Source organism: Hypomesus transpacificus, chromosome 2 (assembly GCF_021917145.1).
Source record: "Hypomesus transpacificus isolate Combined female chromosome 2, fHypTra1, whole genome shotgun sequence".
Taxonomy (NCBI): domain Eukaryota; kingdom Metazoa; phylum Chordata; class Actinopteri; order Osmeriformes; family Osmeridae; genus Hypomesus; species Hypomesus transpacificus.
In genome coordinates, this window is record NC_061061.1 from 3,043,497 (window position 1) to 3,062,280 (window position 18,784).

At 47.7% G+C, this 18,784-nt stretch overlaps 2 protein-coding genes across 3 annotated transcripts in view; one reads left to right on the top strand and one right to left on the bottom strand.

Moving 5' to 3' along the window:
- Positions 1–8,705, top strand: part of si:dkey-262k9.2 — a 13,037-nt gene extending 4,332 nt beyond the window's left edge. Inside the window, exons 2-8 of the mRNA XM_047042538.1 lie at positions 1,166–1,222; positions 1,605–1,637; positions 1,844–1,876; positions 2,666–2,740; positions 2,902–2,970; positions 3,752–3,794; positions 5,654–8,705. Coding sequence (XP_046898494.1) covers positions 1,177–1,222; positions 1,605–1,637; positions 1,844–1,876; positions 2,666–2,740; positions 2,902–2,970; positions 3,752–3,794; positions 5,654–5,699 — 345 coding nt within the window. The 5' untranslated portion in view covers positions 1,166–1,176 and the 3' untranslated portion in view covers positions 5,700–8,705. The remainder of the gene's footprint in view (positions 1–1,165; positions 1,223–1,604; positions 1,638–1,843; positions 1,877–2,665; positions 2,741–2,901; positions 2,971–3,751; positions 3,795–5,653) is intronic.
- Positions 8,706–8,876: 171 nt separating this feature from the next.
- fxyd5 (FXYD domain containing ion transport regulator 5) lies at positions 8,877–14,954 on the bottom strand. 2 transcript variants are annotated; one of them, XM_047042515.1, is made up of 10 exons: positions 14,781–14,954; positions 12,934–12,979; positions 12,125–12,199; positions 11,701–11,778; positions 11,558–11,605; positions 10,925–10,981; positions 10,499–10,528; positions 10,233–10,307; positions 9,839–9,884; positions 8,877–9,401 (listed from the first exon to the last, which is right to left on the bottom strand). In XM_047042515.1, exons 1-10 carry the CDS (start codon positions 14,820–14,822, stop codon positions 9,377–9,379), a joined length of 522 nt encoding a protein of 173 aa, XP_046898471.1. In that variant the 5' UTR covers positions 14,823–14,954; the 3' UTR covers positions 8,877–9,376. The 2 variants fall into 2 exon arrangements, with proteins under 2 accessions (XP_046898471.1, XP_046898479.1); XM_047042523.1 differs by lacking the exon at positions 10,925–10,981 and having other exon boundaries at positions 14,781–14,947.
- Positions 14,955–18,784: the final 3,830 nt, after the last annotated feature.

Consider the following 18,784-nt stretch of genomic DNA (forward strand, 5'->3'; position numbering starts at 1 on the left):
CGGCAACGCTCGCCAATGAGATTAGAAGCATAGATGCTCCAACCCAAGGCCTTTCTCAAGCATCAAACCAACTTGGATGGAGGAATTTCTCTCCGAGCCACCCCATTCCAGGAACCTCCTTTCTTTCCATCCTGATCTCCGCTTACCAAGTATGGCGAACCGTATGAACTTCTTTAACATATTAGTAGGCCGGAGGTCAATTCTCAGAAGCTAGTCTGTCCTAACAATGCAAGTTATGCCCACTTCTCATATTACGCCAGAGTTGTCGTCCGAAGAAACCGCATTTGGATACAATGGACGCATGGAAAATCTGGAGGAGTCGTAGCAGACTCCTCTGCCTTGTTTACGAGAATTCTCCCAGCGTGCCTAGGGTGAGCTGAGGTCACAGGTCCGTTGCCAGGTCCGACCACCTAGGCATCGACCTCCAGTGGGCAAGAGGTGGTTTCCTGAGCACTGATGTTTAAATATATCCTTGATTGTACTAGGCCCGGCCAGCTGCACTTTGGAGCTTTGTTTTGCTGCCTGGGAACAGCTGAGTTCACATCTGTGTGGCGTGGAGACGCCGACCAGGAAGGACTCTGTCCCTGGCTCCAGGCCAGGAGTAGGGACTTGGCTTTCGCACTAAGAAGGAAAACGGTTGAGCAAAAAAAAATCTACGTACCTGTCGACATATCACCTAAACGTGTGCCGACGGAAACCGTGATATTTGCGTCACGTCGCATTATATCCCACATTGTGTTGCAGTGTTTAAATAGAGTATGGCTTATGCAGTGGATGTAAATCACTTTTCGCTCTAATGTTGAATAAGAGCTGATTTGTGACTCAGCTTGGTCGCTCCGCCTGGGACACAGCATGGAGGAGGGCCAGGGGAAAACGTTGAATAGGCCCCTGATGCCAGCTGACTGTGACCAAACACCCTGAGAGGTCGCGGGTTTCTGCTGAGCACTGTGGGAAATGAGGTTCATGTTGTGCAATCACTGTCGTTTTCCGTTGAGCCTGTTTTTATGTAACCTATGCTGGAAATGTGACATGCAGACATCGCAATATGACGAAGGTGTGTTTCTTTGTGTATCTTTCACACCATCTGTTGCCGAGACGCCATTTTCACACACGAGCGAGTGTCATTAGCAGGTCTTTTAGAACATTCTGTCTCATCTCCCTCCAGCATTTGAGAAGATGATGCGATTCCTGGTCCTGTGCCTGGTACTGCGAGCTGCCATAGGTACGTTTTCACCTTTCACCTGTTTCTATCAGGTGATAAACATCAAGTCAGACACCTTATCTGTTATGGCCTCTTTCTACATACCTATACGTGTGTCTTAAACAGACGCAAAACAAAGGTGCCCATGGGAGTGAAAATATGCCATCATTAACACAATTTTTACATGGAAGTTCAGTGTTTGAGAACACCAGAATAGTCCATTTGATGATCGTTTCAGAGTTGAAGGAGTAAGCTTAAATGCTTGATCATGCAGTTGGTGCTGGGATGGGCCTTTGATGTCACAACAGTCGTTCTTTTATCAGATCATGACATCATCCTAGCTACAGTTTGTAGTGATGGTTGTTAGTTAACGCAGGCCTCTTGTCCCTGTCCTCTCCAACAGCTAAAGAGTTCGAAGTTGGTTCTGGCAACGGAGGTATGTGATGCATCTTGTAGTGAACCAGGTTCTATAACGTGTCTGTGTGTGTGTGTCTTATAATGATAATTTAACCCCATTAGACTCAATAAGCAAACATTGTATTCTCTCTCATGTCTCTCTCTCTTTCTCTCTCTCTCTCTTTCTCTCTCTCTCTCTCTCTCTCTCTCTCTCTCTCTCTCTCTCTCTCGCCTGTTGTCCCACAGAAATCGATGATGAGGACCTCGTACCAGATATCGGTAAGTAGGCTACTTTGAACTGATCTGTGCTCATGGGATGCTGTGTGATTGTCGGGCACCAGAGCCTAGGCTGTGGCCCAGTCCAGGGAGGTGAGGACTGTGGACCATGTTCCTTTCTCCTGCCTCACATCATTCGACCCAGAGTGGAATAAATGAGATGTCCTGCAGCTTGAGGAGGAGGAGGAGGAGGAAGAGGAGGGGAGGGGGGAGGATGAGGAGGAGGATGCCTTCTGAACCACCTCTATACCGTCCCGCCAGCCGGCTAATCAACATTGGCATTCTCATCTCTCCTGACGCCTCTCCCTGTCACTCTTCATTCTGCCCATGATGGGCCCTTGATAGAATTACTGAGCTGTTTAGGACAGGCAAGACAGCCGAAGAAGAACCCCCAGCTAGCTCCCAGTTAGCCCCGGGCCCCCCAGCTGCTTCCTTCTACCTCCACCCACCTCCCACTGCCTCCCCCCCTTTTGTTCCCCCCCCCCCCCCCACCCGCCCCCAACCTGAGAGGGAAGGTTGAACGATTAACGATCCGTCCGGAGGTTCTCATCAAGCCAATCAGATTGATCGCCGAGCTGAGCAACGGGCGCTCTGCGCTCACGCCCAGCCGTGTTGAGATAACAGCCTTTGTGTGAAGTCAGACGACCACTGTGTGATTAGGTCTTTTGTTTGGTCGTGTTGCGGGACGCGGGATGATGTCTGTGTCGCGGCCATTGTTTTGGGGAATTAAGCGTACACACGCAAACACACGGACAATCATTTAACAACCCCCCCCCCCCCCCGCCGTTGCAGGGCCGCCTGTATTGAGGACGGATGCTGACACGGTGGGCGCAAACAAGTCCACTGGAGGAGGAGACGGAGCTCAAAGTAAGCTCACGGCCCGTCACAAACGTAGACGCGTTCGGCGGCGATCCCCACCGCGCTGTTTGCACAGGAGATGCGCTGTTTGTACTAAAGCCAACCAGCCAGTCTCACCAGCTTGTGAGAGAATCTTAATGCCGGCTGATAAAAACAATTCTTTGTTGCAGATGAATTTATCACCATCGTGATTGTGGTGGCAGTGAGTGTCGTGGCACTGTCGATCGCCGCCATCGTGGGTAAGGAATCTGGGCATCGATAAGACAACAATTATTGTGCTGTGCTCAATCACAGCTGTTTCTATGGCTCTAATTGGCTCCATGATGTGCCTATACCAACTATAATCACAGTGAATAACATATACTGTAGTCACGTGTATGAATAGAAATAGACAAGTTAAAGTTTTAAGAATTAACCTTAGAATCAGAAGAGATTTTATTTGCCATGAATGTTTGCACAAACAAGGAATTTACTTTGGCAGGGAGGTGCATACATTAAACATATTGGAACCCCAGAATATTGGAACTTAAATATGTGGACTAACTATACAAAAGGAGCAAAGTCTAGCTAATACTAAGGGGGGTCTAGCTAATACTAAGGGGAATAAAAAATAATATAAAATAAAATATAAAATATAAGTAGCCCTAATTAACAATCTAACCTAAAAATACCTTAGGGTAGCATTCTTACGAAAGGACAAATGAAGAATATAAATACATTCTGACAAGCTATTGGTCTCAGTTCCATTTCTGTCACAGAGTAAACATATTGCTGTCTTGCTATTATGGGGTGGCTTGAGTAGGCTTAGGCGTAGTAAACTTTGACAGAGTGCCTGCTGAAATCCCAGAGTTGGTGGGAGATCTGTGGTTAATCCCTTGATCCAGGTGCTTGACCCTGAATACTATCCTATAGCTCCTATTTGTCATGAAAACCCTGCTAATGCTTAAGCAAACGTAAACCTTCTCCTTCCCTTTGTGAAACTACTGAAATGTTCTTCCTTTTTTTTGTACCTCGTCGCAGCTGTCGTGTTGGTGAGACGCCGCATGCACAACCGACAACAAGGGTAAGGCTACGTCGCTCTGCTCTCTCACACAATCAACCTCATTGTCTCACACCTGCTAATGTGGGTTTCTGGAGCTCGCGGTGTAATACAATACCCACGGTCCTCCGTGGATATCTTGAGGAGGGTGTCAGGTGCGTGCCTGGTGGAGACTCGGCCGCTGGGTTTGTTGACTGGGTTCTCCAGGATGATGTGAGGCAGGGTGTTCTCCAGAGCCTCTGGGTCTGAGTTTAGGCCTGGGTCTGGGTCTGGGCCTGGGCCTGCAGTCTCCAGTCTCTGTGCCTGCAGTGACACATCGTTCCCTCCTAGAGGTACAGCATGTTCAGCTTCATGCCAGGTGACTCAGGGACAGAGTGTGACAGAACCAGTCGGGTGGGTAACAGTTCCCTCTCTGCCTTGGCAATTTGTTCCACTTCGCGGCAACACGCCAGAGCATAAAATCACACAAACGCTTGGTTGACAAAACCCAACCAGGAGCATCCAGCCAGTCGAGCCTGCCCAGGCCTGCTTTGCCATTACTGTGACAGCCTGGGGGCCTCGAACCTTGCCTACACCCCTCGCCCCACCCTGCTCAATCACTCCCAGCAACAATGACAGAGAGGGGTGGGGGGGGGAGAGAGAGAGAGAGATAGAGAGAGAGAGAGGGGGTCAATGGAGAAAAAGAGAGAGGGAGAGAGAAATGGAGAGAGGGGGGTTTGAAAGGGGAGGGAGAGAGAGAGACAGAGATGAGTTAGAGGGTGTGAACTTGCGTGACCCCACAGTGCAGGACCCAACCTGTCGCGGCCTGCAGCTCTTCACGTGAACCGGGCAGGAGAGCCTTAGCAGTGTGGCTCCGAACGCCGCGTGGCGACACTCCCAATCAGTCCATCAGCGATCAGAACAGCCTGAACCAGTCGAGCAGGGAGACGCGTTGCCCGTCTCTCCGGGGGCTGCACGGCTCCGACACAGGTGCTTCGGCTCAACCAGCTTTTGCTTTGCTTTTCTCTCTCTCTCCTTCTTTCTCTCAGTGGCTCTTCCTTGAGTTGATCGCTGTGGGCCGGCGTTGTGCAGAGTAATCACTTTCCCCCGTGACAGTGAATTGGTGCTGTGTGTGAGGCAGTGTTGAGAGGTTAATGAGTTCCCAGAGCTTCACAGCTCTGCTAGCAATGCAAATAGGGAGGATAACCGACTGAGTGACTGACTGACTGACTGACTGACAGACAGACACTGATAGACAGACAGACAGACAGACAGTCAAAAAGAAAGACATACAGACAGACAGACAGACTCACAGACTGACTCACAGACACACTCACAGACAGGCTGGTCTGCGAGGGGTTAAATTCCTGTGCAGGATTACTGGGTAGCTCCTGGGGCTGCAGTCATCCCTGGCTGTGTTTGGTGCTGACTGATCGCTCCGCTGAAAAGCGGCTTAATCGCACAGCAACCCCCGGCTTGTTGCATCAACAGAGGCTCGCCAGGTTTAAAAGCCCCACCTGGGGAGGGCAGTGTGTTTGGAGGTGATGGCGTCACCATGTAGCTGCCAGGGCCCTGCCACGCTGCACCGACACGTCTCCCGGAGCCTCGTTCCCAGAACGAGGTGACAAATCTCTTAAGCCCGAAATGTTCACGCCGGCGTATCTAAAAGGTGGAATGCGGCGTTGGTTTGTTTATTTATTTACATCTGTTTCGACGAAACATGTGCTGTAAATTGAAACTTCAAAGTGTCAACGTTGAGAGGCGACACCTTGGAATCTTCCGCCGCATCTTTGTATGCACTCTGTGTGCGCCTGCCTCGTCCCTTCTCCTCTCGTCTCATCCCTTCTCCTCTCGTCTCATCCCTTCTCCTCCCATCTCATCCCTTCTCCTCTTTGTCTCTCCAGGATCTACTCTGTGCCCGCGGAACAAGGCCAGAAAGGGGCGGTCTAACCCAACACGGCCCACGGGACACCTGGAGGAGAGGACCAATGCACTGAGCTCTATCACACACTGCCCTTTGACCCAGGAAGTGGACACATCATGGCCCCCCCTCAGACCCACCCTGCCCTTATAGCACCACCCCCACCCCCACCCCCACCCCCACCCCCACCTCACCCACACCCCCACCCCGCCATTCCTTCCTCTGCCATCGCAGAATGGCTGTGTCTAAATGGCTGTGCCTAAATCATGTTAGTGTGTATCCTGTCGTATTTCTATATCCTTGGCCCAGATATCCCAAATGTACAGTATGCATCCATCTCAGGACATTTGGAACAATTCCAAACACCTAATTGGATTCTATTTGAGGAATCCACATAGAAGTCATTGAATGTAGCCAGTAGAAAAACCTGTTTTGATGAAAGGCGTAATTTAGACCAAGAAATACTCTGTATTTAACAACTTGCGAGAAATGGGCTTTTACCCCAATGAGTTTCGTACCTCTGTACCCCAAAAAAAAAATCTGTTTTTGATTTAGTGCAATTGGAACAAGGCTGTGTGAGAGGAACTGGCTTGTTTGACAGAGGAAGCAAGGCCTAATCCACAGTAAGCCAGCCCAGTTCTCACTTCAGTCTCCCTTTTCACGACTCTGACATCCCCTGTCCCGGGCCCATTAGGAGTGACAACAGGCAATGCAGCAGGAAGATAAAGCTGGTTCCCTCCCTTCTGAACCTTGGAGGAGGAGGAGGAGAGAAAAGAAAGGAGCAGAAAAAAACGGTCTGAAACACCCTCTTGTGAGGCAGTGAATTAATCGACCGCCGTGAATGATGATGTTGTTTTTTCGTTCTCCCTCTCCTTTGCGTTTGAAAGGCTTTCGCGCCGACGTCCGCAACCCCCGCAGATTGTAAATAGCTCTCAGATGACTGGGCGAGAGGTAGTTTAATGCTGAATGCGCTGGGCCATGGGAGGGGTGTTGGGGGGGTTAGGGCGGAGGGGTGCGGGGTGGGGTGTGTGTGTGGGGGGGGGGGCAGGGGCGGTGCAGAAATCTAGAGCATCAAATCAAGTGTAGAGGATGATTGGGGAAATACCCACGATGCCCCATGTTTCATTCATGCTAAGCACGCTCTCTCTCTCCCCCCTCTCTCTCTCTCTCTCTCTCTTTTCATTTAAATGGAAATCAATCGTGCCCTGTGAAGAAAAGCTTTAGGACGCGCGGGACTGGCTTATTTCTCCCCTGTATTACAGAAAAAGGAAGTTGTTTTGCCAGGGGTCAGGGGTCGGTAAAAGACGGGAAGGTGGACACGATCAGGTTTGGCACGACTCGAGGCATTTTGTTTGGAGCGTCACATGGTGTGCAGTTGTGCAGGCTCAAGCTCGCAAGGGAGAGATGTGGTGTTGGAACCACTAGGTCAGTCTGAACGAGGGGTCCCAAGTCCTTGGCTGTGTCTCCGCTCAGCCACCCCTGGTGAGGTCCAGGGGTGAGGGCAGGGGTCAGGTCCAGGGGTGAGGGCAGGGGTGACGTCCAGGGAGGAGGGCAAGAGTGAGACTGGGGGAGGACTCGGCTGGTGTCCAGATTCTCAGGTACAGAAGCACCTGTGGTTCTGAATGAACCCATTTTTCACTCCACAACCATCACCAGTGCCTTGCTGAATATGAAGTGGCCCATCTCTTTTGTTTTGCGAGGGTTCTACAAGTCGGAGAGCCGCCTGTTATGTTTGTTTTTTGTGTCTATGCCTACCTATGTGCATACTCTAGTGTTTGTACATGTGGTATTTCTGTTGATCACCTCCTTCCTAGTAAACTTAATACAGTCAGCATTTCAAAAGGAATATTCCAATCCGGTGTAGTCTATACCTTACAAAAGCATTTCAATTTGTCTTTCTTTGAGGTCTTTCTTTGTGTTCATGCCACACTCTCATTGCAAGGGGATTCTTGTCTCCCTCAGAAATAACTAGAAACAGAACCAAACAATGTTTCCTGTTGCTGAAGAGCAAGCTTGTTCGACCAAACAAACAGCAATGCCAAAATCAAACAGAGATCCGTGTCTTGTCCTGCAACGGAGATACCCCATAGTATCACCCTGCAACATTCAGTCGCAAAAGCGTCTTCAACTCTAATTATCGAATCTAATTATGTCCACCTGGTCTCTCTTGTCTTATCTGACATTCCTATTACAAAAAAGGTTTTTTATTTTATGCGGGAGTATATATATATATAATATTTTTTAAACAAAACCAAAAAAAAAAGATTTGTAAGGGCTTACTTGGATTTGTCACTTGTGCAGAAGTCTGGCCAGTCTCCTTTTTCATTTCATTTTTCTTTGGTATAAAAGAGAAGCATTGCTGCGTTCGGCCAATCTCTGGCCATGCTTGACCAAGCCAGCCCTACAGCATGCAGGTCCCCCACAACACAGTCCTGTCTGCTTTGAAATTCATCTATTGTCATTTATTTTTTTATTTTAGAACAACATTTCTTCTTTTAGAAAGAAGCCTTCTGTTGGTTTATGAATATGTTAACTCGTCTTTATTTTTGTGATCTCTTTCAGGGATGGTGCTCTCTGCACAACTATATAATATGCAATCAATGTAAAAAATATATGAAAGATTCTTGTGTTATATTTGTGTCATGAGATTTTGATTTATACATAACCTCTATATCTAAATGCAATTTATTCTAAAGGTTTTGAAGTAAGCAGTCATATTTAGTTAGGGCTTCATGTACATGTTATTACGGCAACATTGCTTTGATACTGAAATACTAGTTTTTAATATCTATGGATGTTAACCTTTATGGATCTTGCAATAGATAGGCCATTGCGGCCTATCACCCATTTAACGGCATATATTTGCACAGCTGTTCACACAACATAAACCAACACATTTTCTTTCCATAGATCCTTCTCTCTCTTTGTTGCAATTGACATAGCATAGTATAGCAAAGTATTGTATAGTTCAGTATAGCAATTCTGTATGTTACATTCTCTCCATTTCCAAGATTAAACGTGTTCCGCTCTCTCCACTTGTCTCAGTATGTGTTTGTCTTCTTCCACAAACGCGTTTGTGAAGGTGTTGTGTTGAAGTGGATGCAGACAACTCTTGGGCTTCACTGATCTACGTTTCAAAGGGAAAAGCTAAGAGGCTTAGCACTTAAACACACTTAACATTCTGTAAAGAACGCACAGCGACTGACTGTAGGAAACGTTAGGGTTTATTTTTAGATGCCGCTCAAACTGTGGCGTAAATGAACAGGAAGTGAGACGACTTTTTGATTTCCTGCCTTTTTATAGGAATTCTCGAGCAGTGTTGTTATTGATTCCAAGGTTTTTAACAGAGACAACTTGGAAAGAGAAACAGCTTGCCTGGGGGGCTGGGTGTGTGATTAAAATATGAATCCTCTCCTCATTATTCAGAAGATCACAATCAATTGAAATTTCAGTTCAGTTTCCAGCCATGTCATGGAAACAACATTTAGCAAAGATGAACAGGACGATAACACAATGCTTTTACACTTGTCAGCATGATTCATGTTTCCTTTGTTTGTCCTGTATTTTTCAACCTCTCTGTTCCTGTTCGGCGTGTAGCCTACTAGGGAAGAACACGCACTCAACACACATCCAGAACTGTTGATACAATGTTTGTTAGTGTCCCTGGTGGGTGGCTTCCAGGCTCTCTGCACAGTCTCTCCTCTGGTTAATTCCTGGTGACTTGGTATGACCTGGGTGAACAACACAGGATAGTGGTGGGAAAACACCAGTTCATCACTTGGAAATATCAAAACATCTGTTCATTTAGTGAAAAGAAAGATAAGCAGATCTGAGCATGGTTGACCTGGCAATCCTTTATTGTTTTAACAAACGTCTTGAGCAACCGCACACTGTCTGCGATCCATTAGTCATCAAACCGACGGTTGTTCTATTCACCCACTGTGAAGGATCTTGGGAGGGGACTCAACACAAGCTTTTACTTACCATTTGTTCAATGGTGCATGAAAAACAAATTAATCTACTGTACCTCCATATTGGGCCTCATATTTGCATGTGATAATCATCCTCTGTATGGCGTTGTAAAGATTTGATACCAAACCATGAGCACCAGGCATGCATGTTACTGTAAAATGGTTTAACCGTTGGTAGGGAGGTGCAGACCACTCACTTTCCCTTACTGACATGACACCTGGGGATCCTGGCTATTTTACCACCTGAAACAGAGAGAGACAAAGGGAGACAGAAAGAGAGACAGAAAGCGAGAGAGAGAGAAAGAGATAAATTAATATAGACAGCGAGAGAGAGATTGAAATAGAAAGATAGAGATAAAAAGATAGGAATAGAGATAGAGAGCAAAAAGAGAAAGAGAGCAAGAGAGCAAAAGAGAAAGAGAGAGGGAGAGAGAGAGCAAAAAAGAGAGAGAGAGAGAGAGAGAGAGAGAAAGAGAGAGAGCAAAAGAGAGAGAGAGAGAGAGAGAGACAGAGAGGGAGAGACACTGTAAGACTGTTGGGATCAGGGTTGTGTAGCAGGGGTCCTGTGGGTGCGCTGGTGGTCCCACTCACAGGTGATGATCATGATCCCCAGGATGAAGAGCACGGCTGCCACCGTCAGCCCAGCCACGCGGAGGCTAGTGTAGTCTGGACAGAGGCACAGTTCACACCACAGGTACGGACGTTTAGTTACCATGCTGTACATGACTTGCTAATATCTTTGAGCGTGGCGTGTGAAATCCACAAACCCACCTCCATGCAAATCAACAACAACTAAATTGTGGGGGGCTGGCAGTGAATTGTGGGTAAGTTTGAGAACAGACATGAACTGAGCTTACCGTACGTGAATGGAGCATTCCATTTGTCGTCTGTGAGCAAAGAAAAACATGTTTCAAAGTTATCTATTGGTGGCATCACAACTTTGGGACTGACAGTACAGAATGGTGACAGTGTTATGATGGGACACACATCAGATATCCCAGATGTGTCTCACAGGATCCTCTGAGGAGTTGTTGATGTGACATCAGATCTCTGGCACAACAGCCTGACCCAGCCCCAGTGCAGCGGGACACCTCTAATCTCAAACATGAGGAACAATCAAGCCTTAATCTGTTGGCGAGACAGGGAGCCAGGCGTGCTGTTCCCCTCTCCTCCACAGACCCAACAAGGGACACTGGGAGTGCAGGTACTGTCAAGTCTGCTATGAGATAACAACCAAAGGAAAGAGCCAATGGCAGGCATGGTGAGTGTTCTTGCTTAGTTACCCCAGGCAACCGTGGTGTTTTTGGTGGGAAGTCTTGTTGAAGGACTGGATGATGTCACTGTGAATATGGATGAATGGAAGAACATTTTTTTTTGGTTTTAGATATGAACTCGCAGGAATTTAGTTTGATTTGTAACTTTGCAATCCCACTGGATTTAACTTTTATAATAGCCTTACTTATTATGCAGTGGTAAACCTACTCTGTTCATCGTTTTTTCTGGGGCACACCGACTCCTTATCTTTGTCACGTGGACCCATACTTAATTACATCTTATTATGTCCAGGTGCATGCCTTCATCTTTCTACTCTTTAAAAAAAAGGCATTTTGGAACATTTCGATCGCAGTTCTGTCTAGAAACACTTTGTACAGCCATCAGTATCAGCTCTGTCTCTTCTCGCAGTTTCAGAACCCTGAGCTATTAGGTTTATCTAAAAATAAGGAATGGGAAATCGGACATGTTCTAATGACCTGCTAAATGAGTCTGACGTTACACGCATCCCTGATAGGGAGATTATGAATGGTGAATAGGGAAAACTCAATATCCCAGAATTCATTGCCGCATCTCCCCCCCCCCCAATATGGAGTTGGTCATGTAGACCTACTGACAGCCTGTAGTTTATTCGTTTTATATACCTGGGGTGGAGGAGGGCTTGGCTGCCGGTGTTGACTGGCTGGTCAGCGCTGAGGAAGGAAGCACAGAGGGAGAGAGTGAACGAGAGGAGAGGAAAGGACAAGAATGGATGTGAACACAGTTTGAACCAGACACAGGACTCCACCTGATGTAGAAGCAATGGTTGTGACATTGAGAGGTGGGGGTCCTGAGGTGAAGCTAGTCTTGTTGTCCATTCTATTGCCTGAAAGAACGAAACGAAATGAGATACATATCAAGGTTGAAAAGTAAGTTATCTTTTTGTTTAGTGAAACTTTGATTCATATCACAGGGTCTTATCAAATTTTAATTGAGAAATTAATATAATCTTCTGAAGCTACTTCTGAGAGTGCACTTAAATCGAAACAGCAGGCTGAAAGTGGTCTATGGCTATTGATCTCATCTTCATCCTCATAATGAGATAAATTAAAAAGTAGCCCTTGGTTGTCAGGCCTTTTGATTCATGGCGGAAAAACTGAAACAGTGTAAAAAACTCAGCTCCCTGATTCTGCAACCCAGCGACACCACAGCAATGAGGTCACAGGTCGTACCGGTGGACACTGGAGGACTGGTGACATTCAAGTTCACTGGTCCGGTTCCAGGTGTAGCAGATTGAGCTCTTGAACCTGTCAGAAAAATATGCATTTTCAGAACTAAAAAAGCAGTCGGAAGAACCTCAGAACCTCAGAACCCATTCAAGCACAGCTTGAGACAGTTAAAGCTTTCGCTGCAACGATCAGTGGCTGTACACAGTGTTAGGAATGTGTCTACTCAGGGTGTGGGAAGGGAGGAGAGGTTGATGGAAGGAGGGAGGGTAAGAAGGAGGGAATGAGAGAGCAAGCGAAGAAGAAGAGAGGTAGAGACGGAAGCAGAGAGGGAAATAGAGACGAAGGGAGGGAGGGAGGGAGGGCACAAAGGAGTGTTGTAACTGGATGGACAGTGTGTCATAATAATAGTCTTGTGTACGTGGACTGAGCAGCGTAACTAGAAAGGGTTGATTCTCTGGAAGAGAACAGAGCCAGTCTGCTCTCCAGGACAGAGAAACTAATCCAGACTGTCACTTAGCATCTCCCAATCAACCCCTGGAGGGACAGACATCAGCAGGCCCACTCGAGGTCCCCACATACAGACACACCAGCATCAGAACTGAATCTACAACTGACCACAGTGATCTACTCAGCTCAATCAGCCATTTGTTAATTAAAGGATCCAGCACTGGAACTCGGACCTGTTTTCTGAGAAAAACGTGAATCGTCTATAAATCTAGGCTTGTTCGGTTTTTGAAGTGGGAGAACTAGAGGGTATGATTGTGTGTGTGTTCCTTGGACGAGAATGCTAGCCCAAAAGACGGCGAACCCACCTTGTAACAGGACGCACGCGTAAAGAAGCTGGCACGCGCAGAGAATCTGAAACACAACCACGGGCAAAAGGGAGGGAACAAAAGTCAAGCGTTACAAGAAAAACAAAGAAGAAGACTGGCTTCAATTTACGTTACGATGAACGCAGGGTCCGGCCTGGAATGAATGCAGCTTTAAAGCTGACCTCCACTTTTAGAGCTGAAAGCTGCCAGATAAGGATCTGAGGCAGGTGACAAGTGACGTGAATACAGATCACGGGGAGAATGCTATCAGGGTGCTATTGTCGCACACAATGGATTAAAGACGTTTGACATCCCGCATCTATCAGGCCTCATTACCACACACATGTGCATACATGCCAGAACACTCTCTCACACACACACACAGTCACACAAACTAAAGTCTATTTACATCCACAGAACAATAGATCTTCATATGCAGTCATTCAGGCACAATCATGCCCTACCCTACCCCGCACCGCCTCCCTTATCCACTCGCACACACAAACAACGATGTGTCCTTGTCAATTACAGGGATAACAGGTCTCAAAACAAGCTGTTGCAATGGTTTTGCTGTAATGGCTCTTCAATGGCTGCTTTCTTCAACAGTTTGCTCAGAATTCTTCGACGCAATATGAGTAATGTGGAGAGAAGTGACAAGTCTGTAAGACTGAGTGGAAATACTCACAGGGGAACAAATTGTACCCTGAAACCCCCCAGTTTCAATATCAGGATCTTGCCTGTGTGACAGAGAGTGTCTGTTTGCAAACAGGAAGTTGTGCTATATACCTCATGAGTAACACTTCCTCTGCATTACCGAAATGGGTCACGGATCGCTCACGCAATCATCCAAATTGGATTTCAAAAAACAACCCATAGTATTGCATACTAGTATATATGATCTTATCTTCACAGTGAGAGAATGAAACTGAATCGTGATTAAGGCCCAGGGTGCAGGGGGGGTGCATCACCAAGAGTCTCTGTTGCAGTTTCTCGAGGTTTAAAACCCCTTCATCAATCTCAATCCTGTCAGGACAACTAAACGTACAGTCGTAGCGTGAGGCGATGCCCCTGAAGGATCCACTGCCACCGAAATACCCTTCAAAGTCAGAGAACAATCCAATATCAAGCACGCAACATCAAATGAGCTTCATGCATTCTGGAACCGCATGGTTGTACAACATAAAAGAAAAAACAATAGCTATGCAAATGTACTGGGCCGAACGCAGAGGAAGCACACATTTTTTGATGTACTCCGTTGTTACGAAATAGCGAAGATGACAGTGTCCAAGGTACATTTCCGTGACCTCATTCTGCCTGATGCAGGTATGAGAGGAGGGGGGAGGATGAGAAGGCCGGGTGAGTGTATCTGGCCCTGGCCGAGACGCCAGCCCTGACCTATCCTGATGGCAGCAGGTCCTGAGGGCCGGGGCTGCTGTGACAGGTGAACGTCAGGAGCCGTTAGAGGTTTGACAGCCCAGATTAGCAGGTCGTGTCGCTCTTCGTTTCACTCTGAAGCATATGTCAAGACAGGGCACTGTGTGCCCCGGGCTGGATTGTCAGCCCTCTCTCTCCCCTCCGCCCTCTGTCTGTCTGCCTCATCTGTCTGTCTGACCGGCCGTCTGTCTGGCCGGCTGTCTGTTTGCCTGTCTGTCTGACTAACTGCTTGTCTGTCTGTCTCTCCATGTGGCTAACTGTGTCTGTCTGTCCATCGCAGCACCTGTCTGTCTGACTAAACGTCTGTCTCTCTAACTGTCTGTCTGTCTGTCTACTGTCCTGTCTGTCTGTTTCTCTCTCTCTCCTTTTTGGTGAGGGAAAACATTGTTGGGTACGAAAGATTTTGGGCTCACCTTGGTGTCCATGCTGAGATGACGTAGGTCTGTCCAGGGCATCACGTACAAAGTCCCCTGGTCGTGTCGCTCAATACAGACCGATAGAACAACCGTTACTCAGCCACACCCATCTGCTCACCACTTCCTCCTCTTCCTGTTCGTTCGCTTCACTTCTCTCTCTCTCTCTCTCTCTCTCTCTCTCTCTCTCTCTCTCTCTCTCTCTCTCTCTCTCTCTCTCTCTCTCTCTCTCTCTCTCTCTCTCTCTCTCCCACTCTCTGTGTCTCTCTCTGTGTTTCAGTCTCGTACCACTTTCTCATTCTGAGTCTTGAACGTGAGCCGTGTTTATTGTTTCACTCATTTGTTCTCTGGGTTTGACGGCACACTGTCTCTCTGGATGTGTCATTCGAACACTCCCGAGAAAACCGTTTGTGGACTGTCATACCTCGTGTGACAGATGAAACAGGATTTTAGCAGGCACTTCTCTCCATTATTTACATACGTTTTGAATGGATAAGCACAACATTTCCATTCTCTGTCCGCCAACTGGCTGTGCAGAGACAGCGGAATGCCCCTTTAAGGAGGTCTGATTGTGGGCCTGCATAAATTGAGTGTTAAAGGGGAGGGTTACTGGCAGGCCGTCTGAGGGATGCTTAGAGGCAGGGGCCGCGGTCTCGGACTGACTTCAGCCCCACAGGATTATGCCACAGAGGCATAGCAGTCCAGGCTAGAGACAATGGACAAAGGGCCTGATTCAGGCAACCAAACAAAGGCCACAGTCTTCAAAACGGGGGGGGTCAGGTCAGGGGTGGCATTTTGGACCCCCCCCCCCCCACCCTTTCCTCTCCCAATCCCGTTCAACCTCGCCTCCCCCCCCACTCCCTAGTCACGGTCTCCACCTCAGAAGTTGCTGAGCCTCCAGTCGAGGCACACCACTGACCACGAGCGGACTGAGACATGCTCATTTAATTCGTCTTGTTTTTCTGCTTGGAGACCACTTGAAGCCAGTCAATGAACAGCAGCTTAATGTTTATGTGTCGCGAGTGGCAGCCGTGCCTCGTAGAGGGACCTTGAGAAGACAAAGATACTTCCCACTAACGTTTCAGAGCCGCCATGTTTAAAAGACAAAGCTCACAGGCCCGTTCTCGACTTTTTTCTCATCTTGGTTAATGCTGCTGTTTGATATTAGGATCTGTCAATGTAAAAACCTATTGGAGGCCTTATTATGCTTTTAGATCCTACATGCAAATGTCATTAAGGCTTCATGTTCAGTACTACAGGACCCTGCTTGAAGCACGGTGTTTATGAGCTGTTGTGTTCTCCTGCATTTCCTCATCTTGGTCAGGACAGCCATCAAAGCCATTAGCCAGCATCTATATTTAACGAGTCTCACAATGCTCTTTTAGTTTTAGCACGCTTCAAATATTAGATTTCATCAAATATTAATGACTCGTCCTGTTTTTCTTTCAAAGCTGCCTCTCACACACCACTCTTCCATTCTTTTAGGTCTCTCTCGCTCAATCATGTTTCAAATGAGAGTCAGGCAGGTTGCAAAGCTAATGCAGGTTTCAGTTGCTCAAGTACGTACCCGATAATAGTTTATAGAGGATGAGAGAAAGGTCTTTGTTTGGCCAGGCATAGTGTTGTTCCACGTACAGTTCGGGTGACAAATCGTGCATCAGTACCAGTCAACCACAAATATGATTTAGTATTTGTAATCGCACATACATTTTTTCCATATCAATTTCGGTTCAACTCCAGTTCTATGTTATTCAAGTGTCGTGCAAGTAAAATGACACAGAATACAAACTACACAATCGGATTTTAACATTGGGCTAATTAAACTCTCCGTTTGTTTCGCTTTCTATTAAGCAGTCCAATCAGGCAGACTGTGAGTTCTCCCAGAGCCGGGGCCCTATTTTGCACATCATACATCAAAACGCGCTTCACGTGAAAGAAGAAAAATGGACGTTGACGTCCGGTATTGAGCTGTCAAACCTTCAATTTAGCAGATTACAGTTCCTGCGCGCCACGGCACGATGCGCCGGGAGAGAACAGCCTTTCTTATGAATAAGCCAGTCACTCTGACAGGAACTTAAACAATTGTTCCATAATGACACAAATGCGTCTTGACAGCTCGTGATGGAGAATGGCACACCTAATTGAGAGACAGCAGCCCCAGTCGGGCGAATCATGAGGATTAATCTCCTGGTAATCAGTGCACGGTGGCGGAAACAAAGGCAAAGTGTTCAGGGGAAGAAAGGAGCATGGACGACCCACAGCTCCACAATCACGTTCCAAATAGGTGTCAATATTTCCACTCCTATGTTCACATCAGCACACCAGATTTCCAGGTAGATTCATTTCCGTCAATGTAGCATTACAATCTAGAGGAGATGCCAGGGGAATGCTGAACCAGAAATAGAACAACTCTTGAATCAGCCTCATTAAAATAGAACCACTGGCTGGTAATATTTTCCAGGGTGAAAACAGTAAATATTATATTTTCCTTCAACTGTGTGTGGGCGTGCGCTTGTTTGTGTGTATACATTGTGTGTGGGGTGTGCATGAGACTAGTGTGACAAATCAAGCATGGGGAAATTGAGGAACTGTGTGGTGCATGTATGGTGTACGCATGCTGCATGGAGCATGCATGGAGCATGCATTGAGTTCTGGTTTGCAGGAATGTAAAGGAGGATGTTATGTGTTTTTTTTTGTCTCGTGCACGCACGCATGCACATGCAAAACAGCCGTCACACTCAACCAGATAATAATATAAATATTCTTTGTAACTCAAAAGCTACCCGGAAATAAATTTAAGTTGGTCATATCTTGATTTCTCACTATGAGCTCCGAATAAAAAAAAAAGTCCTAGAATGTTATCTGAAGATGTTTGTACAGTAATAGTTCCAGAAGGATGCAGCTTAAGTCAACTACACCATCCCCTCTTTCTCCCTTCCTCTCTCCACCTCTCCCCCTCTCGCTGTAGTCTCATGGTGAGACTAATCGCCTGCCTGGTCTCTCTCTCTCTCTCTCTCTCTCTCTCTCTCTCTCTCTCTCTCTCTCTCTCTCTCTCTCTCTCTCTCTCTCAGATGTTGGGAGTTCAAGTTAAATCTGAGAGAAAACAGGATTAGAGGTCTGCCCTTAGATATGGCTTTACCTTCGGAACACATTACCACGCTCAATTAGAGCTCACGAGCAAGCCTTTGTGACGCTTCACCCTCGGGGGAGAAGGGGGGGTGGGGGGGGGGGGGGGCTGAGAGACTGGCAGAGGAAGGGATGGGGTCAAACAGGGAGGGCTGTGCGATATCTTTGTGTGTGAGAGGCGGGGGACCGCGTCCGTGGGCTCTCATCCTTGGCGTCCTCCTCCGCCTGGGGCGACGCGTGTCAACGGCAGATTGTTGGAAAAGGGCACTGTGCCCCCCGAGCCAGGCGCTGTGGGGTGGAGGGTGTTCCGCTCGGGCACCACTGCGAGAGCGGCCGCACGGCAGTCTCATTGCCAGCTGGAGCAGAGGGGGCCCCCCATCTCCCTTCCTCCCTCCGGCTCCACCCACACACATTTCACTCTGTCATCACTGTCCCCCGTTATTCGACCTGTCCGTAAGGTACAGTACACTGTTGTGTGTGTGTGTGTGTGTGGGGGGGGGGGGTCACATAGGGGGGATGATGGGTAAGTGGGCAAAGGATGGGTTGAGGTAAGGTGTGCATAACATCGGGATGTGAGAGTGGGGGCTGTCTGTGGGGGGGCCGGGGAGGGGGAGACGGGGGGGATGGGAGGGGGGGGGGCGCCGGAGAAGACGAGCCTCCACCTTTATGTGAGGTGAAGGATCAATGAGGCTTAAAGAACTGACGGCATCACTTCCTGACACGCCGGATGGTTGGCGCTTGCTGAAGCTTCCAGAAGCCCTCGTCTTCTCCTTCCCTCTGAATCTGGCTCCGACTGTCACCTTGATGAGGTGACATTTCAGAAAAGAGCCCGTCGGTGAGGAGGATTCAGCATGCAACATAGAGTACATTCTAGAAAC

What these genes read in the sequence shown, in the direction of transcription:
- fxyd5 (XM_047042515.1), bottom strand. Translation starts at nt 14,822, where the DNA reads ATGCCCTGGACAGACCTACGTCATCTCAGCATGGACACCAAG. An exon ending in ATCTCAGCATGGACACCAAG is followed by an intron (nt 12,980 to 14,780) that starts GTGAGCCCAAAA and finishes GTTGTGTTTCAG; the next exon opens with ATTCTCTGCGCGTGCCAGCT. An exon ending in TGTCATGTCAGTAAGGGAAA is followed by an intron (nt 9,402 to 9,838) that starts GTGAGTGGTCTG and finishes TTGTTCACCCAG; the next exon opens with GTCATACCAAGTCACCAGGA.